General features: G+C 43.9%; 1 protein-coding gene across 1 annotated transcript in view; it reads left to right on the top strand.

Moving 5' to 3' along the window:
* Positions 1-8,202, top strand: part of prkar1b (protein kinase, cAMP-dependent, regulatory, type I, beta) — a gene marked incomplete in the record, with an annotated part of 165,702 nt that overhangs the window by 30,699 nt on the left and 126,801 nt on the right. The window contains 1 exon segment of the mRNA XM_029728892.1: positions 4,457-4,627. Coding sequence (XP_029584752.1) covers positions 4,457-4,627 — 171 coding nt within the window.

Raw genomic sequence — 8,202 nt, 5'->3', positions numbered from 1 at the left:
GAAGACAAGAGAGGACAACCGACTAGTAAACAGATGTGTCCTGATGATACAGTGAAGACAAGGGGGGACAACCGACTAGTAAACAGATGTGTCCTGGTGATACAGTGAAGAGAGGACAACTGACTAGTAAACAGATGTGTCCTGATGATACAGTGAAGACAAGAGAGGACAACCGACTAGTAAACAGATATGTCCTGATGATACAGTGAAGAGGGGACAACCGACTAGTAAACAGATGTGTCCTGGTGATACAGTGAAGACAAGAGAGGACAACCGACTAGTAAACAGATGTGTCGTGATGATACAGTGAAGACAAGAGGGGACAACCGACTAGTAAACAGATGTGTCCTGGTGATACAGTGAAGAGGGGACAACTGACTAGTAAACAGATGTGTCCTGGTGATACAGTGAAGACAAGAGGGGACAACTGACTAGTAAACAGATGTGTCCTGATGATACAGTGAAGAGAGGACAACCGACTAGTAAACAGATGTGTCCTGATGATACAGTGAAGACAAGAGAGGACAACCGACTAGTAAACAGATGTGTCCTGATGATACAGTGAAGACAAGAGGGGACAACCGACTAGTAAACAGATGTGTCCTGATGATACAGTGAAGAGAGGACAACCGACTAGTAAACAGATGTGTCCTGGTGATACAGTGAAGAGGGGACAACTGACTAGTAAACAGATGTGTCCTGATGGTACAGTGAAGACAAGAGAGGACAACCGACTAGTAAACAGATGTGTCCTGGTGATACAGTGAAGACAAGAGAGGACAACCGACTAGTAAACAGATGTGTCCTGGTGATACAGTGAAGACAAGAGAGGACAACCGACTAGTAAACAGATGTGTCCTGATGATACAGTGAAGAGAGGACAACCGACTAGTAAACAGATGTGTCCTGGTGATACAGTGAAGACAAGAGGGGACAACCGACTAGTAAACAGATGTGTCCTGGTGATACAGTGAAGACAAGAGGGGACAACCGACTAGTAAACAGATGTGTCCTGGTGATACAGTGAAGACAAGGGGGGACAACCGACTAGTAAACAGATGTGTCCTGATGATACAGTGAAGAGAGGACAACCGACTAGTAAACAGATGTGTCCTGGTGGTACAGTGAAGACAAGAGGGGACAACCGACTAGTAAACAGATGTGTCCTGGTGATACAGTGAAGAGAGGACAACCGACTAGTAAACCGATGTGTCCTGGTGGTACAGTGAAGACAAGAGGGGACAACCGACTAGTAAACAGATGTGTCCTGGTGGTACAGTGAAGAGGGGACAACCAACTAGTAAACAGATGTGTCCTGGTGATACAGTGAAGACAAGAAGGGACAACTGACTAGTAAACAGATGTGTCCTGGTGGTACAGTGAAGAGGGGACAACCGACTAGTAAACAGATGTGTCCTGATGATACAGTGAAGACAAGAGGGGACAACCGACTAGAGAACAGATGTGTCCTGATGATACAGTGAAGACAAGAGGGGACAACCGACTAGTAAACCGATGTGTCCTGGTGGTACAGTGAAGACAAGAGAGGACAACCGACTAGTAAACAGATATGTCCTGATGATACAGTGAAGAGGGGACAACCGACTAGTAAACAGATGTGTCCTGGTGATACAGTGAAGAGGGGACAACCGACTAGTAAACAGATGTGTCGTGATGATACAGTGAAGACAAGAGGGGACAACCGACTAGTAAACAGATGTGTCCTGATGATACAGTGAAGAGAGGACAACCGACTAGTAAACAGATGTGTCCTGATGATACAGTGAAGACAAGAGAGGACAACCGACTAGTAAACAGATGTGTCCTGATGATACAGTGAAGACAAGAGAGGACAACCGACTAGTAAACAGATGTGTCCTGATGATACAGTGAAGACAAGAGAGGACAACCGACTAGTAAACAGATGTGTCCTGATGATACAGTGAAGAGAGGACAACCGACTAGTAAACAGATGTGTCCTGATGATACAGTGAAGACAAGAGGGGACAACCGACTAGTAAACAGATGTGTCCTGGTGATACAGTGAAGAGAGGACAACTGACTAGTAAACAGATGTGTCCTGATGATACAGTGAAGAGAGGACAACCAACTAGTAAACAGATGTGTCCTGGTGATACAGTGAAGACAAGAGAGGACAACCGACTAGTAAACAGATGTGTCCTGATGATACAGTGAAGAGAGGACAACCTAGTAAACAGATGTGTCCTGGTGATACAGTGAAGACAAGAGGGGACAACTGACTAGTAAACAGATGTGTCCTGGTGATACAGTGAAGACAAGAGAGGACAACCGACTAGTAAACAGATGTGTCCTGGTGATACAGTGAAGACAAGAGGGGACAACCGACTAGTAAACAGATGTGTCCTGGTGATACAGTGAAGACAAGGGGGGACAACCGACTAGTAAACAGATGTGTCCTGGTGATACAGTGAAGACAAGAGGGGACAACCGACTAGTAAACAGATGTGTCCTGGTGATACAGTGAAGACAAGGGGGGACAACCGACTAGTAAACAGAGGTGTCCTGGTTGTACAGTGAAGACAAGAGGGGACAACCGACTAGTAAACAGATGTGTCCTGGTGATACAGTGAAGACAAGAGAGGACAACCGACTAGTAAACAGATGTGTCCTGATGATACAGTGAAGACAAGAGGGGACAACCGACTAGTAAACAGATGTGTCCTGGTGATACAGTGAAGACAAGAGAGGACAACCGACTAGTAAACAGATGTGTCCTGATGATACAGTGAAGACAAGAGGGGACAACCGACTAGTAAACAGATGCGTCCTGGTGATACAGTGAAGACAAGAGGGGACAACCGACTAGTAAACAGATGTGTCCTGGTGATACAGTGAAGACAAGGGGGGACAACCGACTAGTAAACAGATGTGTCCTGGTGATACAGTGAAGACAAGAGAGGACAACCGACTAGTAAACAGATGTGTCCTGGTGATACAGTGAAGACAAGAGGGGACAACCGACTAGTAAACAGATGTGTCCTGATGATACAGTGAAGAGAGGACAACTGACTAGTAAACAGATGTGTCCTGGTGGTACAGTGAAGAGAGGACAACCGACTAGTAAACAGATGTGTCCTGGTGATACAGTGAAGACAAGAGGGGACAACCGACTAGTAAACAGATGTGTCCTGATGATACAGTGAAGACAAGAGAGGACAACTGTGTGTGTGTGTGTGTGTGTGTGTGTGTGTGTGTGTGTGTGTGTGTGTGTGTGTGTGTGTGTGTGTGTGTGTGTGTGTGTGTGTGTGTGTGTGTGTGTGTGTGTGTGATTTCTCTGCAAACCTTTCTGGAAATAGATTAGTAATGAACTCTGAATGAGATCTGACTATTAAAAGGTGTAAACAATGTGTTGTGTGGTTCATAGGTGCTGTTGGAACACACACCTCATAAAGTGTGTTCACTCATAACCACAGCCAAGCGTAAATGAAAACACATAATTACAATGACGCAGATGTAATTACTAACCCGGTCGCACACACACACACACACACACACACAATGCAGTGTGTACACATTCATAGTCACAGGCTTGAAACCAACACAAACATATTTTGACACACACACATTACTTTTCTACCTCAGCCCCACGCACCCTCCACCAGACAGGCAGACAGGCTGGCAGGCAGGTAGGCAGGCAGGCAGGCAGGCAGGCAGGCAGGCAGGCAGGCAGGCAGGCAGGCAGGCAGGTAGACAGGCTGGCAGGCAGGCAGGCAGGCAGGCAGGCAGGCAGGCAGGCAGGCAGGCAGTTAGACAGACAGACAGGCAGGCAGGCAGACAGACAGACAGACAGACAGTTTCATCTTTAGCGTGCCTAATTGAGCACTGATGCATTGTTAATTCAGCAGCTTGAGACGACAGTAAAACAAAACATCAACCTGCTCCCTCATCTCTTCTCTTAATGTCTTCTTGTCTTTTTCTGCCTCCGTTAGCGTTTCCAAAGGGGGCTCCCTGTGCTTAGTGCCCTGTCAGTTAGCTGTCCTTTTCTTCCCATGGCCTGCACATACAAGCTGAATCCTGTCATACACTCTCCTCCTATGTTACAGCACTGCTAGCTAACAGCTATTAGTCTGATGTTTCACTTCAATCTTTGAGGAAATGTGTGAACTTCTTTGCAGAAGTGGTTTTCTCTTCTGTTAGCTGGTTTGTTATTGTCAGACTGGAAGTTGTGGGAACAGTGAGGTCCAACTAAAATATGATCATAGTTTCTCTCTAATGTTAGACTGGGTTGTCTACACTATTGCATCCCAACTGGCTTTTCCTGGTGGTTTACTTTTATTGTTGACATGCAAAAAAATGGGATTGGACTAATGAACAAAACTAAACTATCCCTTTCACTTTCACTGGACTGAAAATTGTATTCTTAATCTCCTTCTCCCTCTCTCTCCCTCTCTCCCTCCCTCTCTCTCCCCTACAGGAAGAGTCCCAGCAGATCCTGGCCCGCCAGAAGTCCAACTCTCAGTCAGACAGCCATGATGACGAGGTGTCCCCCCCGCTGCCCAACCCAGTGGTCAAGGCCCGCCGCCGCCGGGGAGGGGTCAGTGCTGAAGTCTACACTGAAGAGGACGCCGTCAGCTACGTCCGCAAGGTCAGAGATAAACACTAAAACCAACTCAAACAGTCAGGAACATTCAGTAACCATAGTAACACTTTGGCTGGGAATTGCCAGAAACCTCACCATACGATATTGTCAAGATACATAGGTGCCGATACGATATGTATTGCGATTCTCATGATTCTATATGTATAGCGATTCTCATGATTCTATATGTATAGTTATTCTCATGATTCTATATGTATAGCGATTCTCATGATTCTATATGTATAGTGATTCTCATGATTCTATATGTATAGTGATTCTCATGATTCTATATGTATAGCGATTCTCATGATTCTATATGTATAGTGATTCTCATGATTCTATATGTATAGTGATTCTCATGATTCTATATGTATAGCGATTCTCATGATTCTATATGTATAGTGATTCTCATGATTCTATATGTATAGCGATTCTCATGATTCTATATGTATAGTGATTCTCATGATTCTATATGTATAGCGATTCTCATGATTCTATATGTATAGCGATTCTCATGATTCTATATGTATAGTGATTCTCATGATTCTATATGTATAGTGATTCTCATGATTCTATATGTATAGTTATTCTCATGATTCTATATGTATAGTTATTCTCATGATTCTATATGTATAGTGATTCTCATGATTCTATATGTATAGCGATTCTCATGATTCTATATGTATAGTGATTCTCATGATTCTATATGTATAGCGATTCTCATGATTCTATATGTATAGTGATTCTCATGATTCTATATGTATAGTGATTCTCATGATTCTATATGTATAGTGATTCTCATGATTCTATATGTCTATATGATATGTCTGACCAAAGATAGACCACAGAGACTGAACACATAGACAGACCATATGCTGACCATTGATTGTCCACAACCTGATGAGGAGAGTTTGACTAGAGATTCAAACTATCGACTCACACAGGAGTAAGGGGTCCTGAGAGGATGAAAAACATCTTGTTATAGCCAGCAGAAGTGAAATGAAGGTTGCTATGGTGATTAGGCTAATGCTAATTGGTATCAATGTAACACATACTCCTTTGGGACTGCAGTTGAAAATATTTGCCATTGTCAAAAAACCTACAAAAATGTAGGGAAGTAAAGAACCCTTCTCAAAACAACTAGTTAAGTTGACTTAACAGAACTCTCTTAACTCACACAATCTCAACCAAATCCAACCAGATGGTAGTGGATGGCTCTTGCACTCAGGGCTCTAAAATGCGACCGTTTTGGTTGCATATGCTCCTAAATATTTTGCTGTGCAACCTGGTATTTTAATTTGGGAGCACCACTGCGCCTAGAAAAAAATGACCCAGATAATAATTATTGTAATTATTCGGCTTCGCTCTACCGTTGTAGCATAGCTAGCTAACAGCCTGGTAAGTTTGCCAGTAGGCTTAATCCAAACATGTTGGGACACAGAAATAAAGGGAAAGGGAGACCTTCTTCAGGAGATCAATCATCAGAGTGATGAATCAATGACAGATCTCTGGCATGTCATCAAACAATGTTCTTAAAGAGACACTATACAATTTTCAATACAATTACATTTAGATTTTGGTCATTTAGCAGTTATGTAATCTCAAAAGGAAAATAGTGCTTTTACACAATGCAGAAAATGACTTTGTAATTTTAATGACAGATATGAAATATGCAGCTTTTTATGTTAAACAAATATATTTACAGGGTTGCATATGAGTTTCTAGAGCACAACAGAAGTAGCTAAAATACATACAGGCCCAATAGGGGCTATATTGATAAAATAATATATTCTGGTGTTGGTGCCTGAATGTTATGTTGTACTCCTAACTGTAGAAGTTAGGAGCACCAGTGCTACCAATTCATTTTTAAAATGTAAAGCCCTGCTTGCACTGCCTTCCCCCTGCCCCTATCCTTACCCTGCCCCTGCCCCCTCGGCATTAATTGCTGGGTACTGACATAATGGCCTGACCCCCGTCACCTCGCTGTAATCGGCAGGCTACTGGAGTGTGGCTTATGTGTGTGTCTCCACCCTCCTGCCCCTGCCAGTCTTAGCAGCAGGTATCTGCCAGTCTTAGCAGCAGGTATCTGCCAGTCTTAGCAGCAGGTATCGGCCAGTCTTAGACTCAGGCACCTGTCAGCCTTAGCAGCAGGTATCTGTCAGTCTTAGCAGCAGGTATCTGCCAGTCTTAGCAGCAGGTATCTGCCAGTCTTAGCAGCAGGTATCGGCCAGTCTTAGACTCAGGCACCTGTCAGCCTTAGCAGCAGGTATCTGCCAGCCTTAGCAGCAGGTATCTATCAGTCTTAGCAGCAGGTATCTGCCAGCCTTAGCAGCAGGTATCTATCAGTCTTAGCAGCAGGTATCTGCCAGCCTTAGCAGCAGGTATCGGCCAGTCTTAGACTCAGGCACCTGTCAGCCTTAGCAGCAGGTATCTGTCAGTCTTAGCAGCAGGTATCTGCCAGCCTTAGCAGCAGGTATCTATCAGTCTTAGCAGCAGGTATCTGTCAGTCTTAGCAGCAGGTATCTGCCAGCCTTAGCAGCAGGTATCTATCAGTCTTAGCAGCAAGTATCTATCAGTCTTAGCAGCAGGTATCTGCCAGCCTTAGCAGTAGGTATCTATCAGTCTTAGCAGCAGGTATCTGTCAGTCTTAGCAGCAGGTATCTGCCAGCCTTAGCAGCAGGTATCGGCCAGTCTTAGACTCAGGCACCTGTCAGCCTTAGCAGCAGGTATCTGCCAGCCTTAGCAGCAGGTATCTATCAGCCTTAGCAGCAGGTATCTGCCAGCCTTAGCAGTAGGTATCTATCAGTCTTAGCAGCAGGTATCTGTCAGTCTTAGCAGCAGGTATCTGTCAGTCTTAGCAGCAGGTATCTGCCAGTCTTAGTAGCAGGTATCTGCCAGGCTCCAATCATGTATGATAAACCAATAAACTAGCAAATGTTTAGGTCAGTGATTCACGCTATTTCAGGGATACACACACACACACACACACACATATACAGGGAGATAGACACGCACACAAAAATGTCATTTCGAGGTTGTCCTTAAAATTCCCATCAGACGATAACAAACATGCCTTTGTTTAGCTTGAGCTTGAACAGACTACTACAAGCATGACGGACAAGCGTCACACATAATTCATAGTTATGAAGCAGATTTGAATGAAATGAGGGGTTTAACAAATTGATTGAAGGCTGGGTTCTTCAGTAAACAGCTGTTTCCTTTCCCAGCGGTAATGACATGTAGCTAGCAGACCTGGGTTAAAAAACGATGTAAAATCATTTCAAATACTATATCTGTGCTTGATTGAGCTTGCCTGTTGCCATGAATCCAATAGAAAAATCAAAAAAATTACAAACCCCACCCACCTGACACAGGCTAAGCAAACGAAGCATTTGAAAGATATCAAATAGTATTTAAACCCTGGTCTGGTATCTAGACAGTACTGGATGACATGGTTCCAGACTGATAACAACACAGGCTCTACATACGTCAATGGACTGAAATAACCCTCAGTCAGAGGCTAAAGTGGTTTAATATCTTAGTTAATGTTTCATTCACATTTCCCAGACGAGCAACTAAGC

Source organism: Salmo trutta, chromosome 32 (genome assembly GCF_901001165.1).
Source record: "Salmo trutta chromosome 32, fSalTru1.1, whole genome shotgun sequence".
NCBI classification, from domain to species: domain Eukaryota; kingdom Metazoa; phylum Chordata; class Actinopteri; order Salmoniformes; family Salmonidae; genus Salmo; species Salmo trutta.
This window is presented reverse-complemented; position numbering and strand designations above follow the sequence as displayed.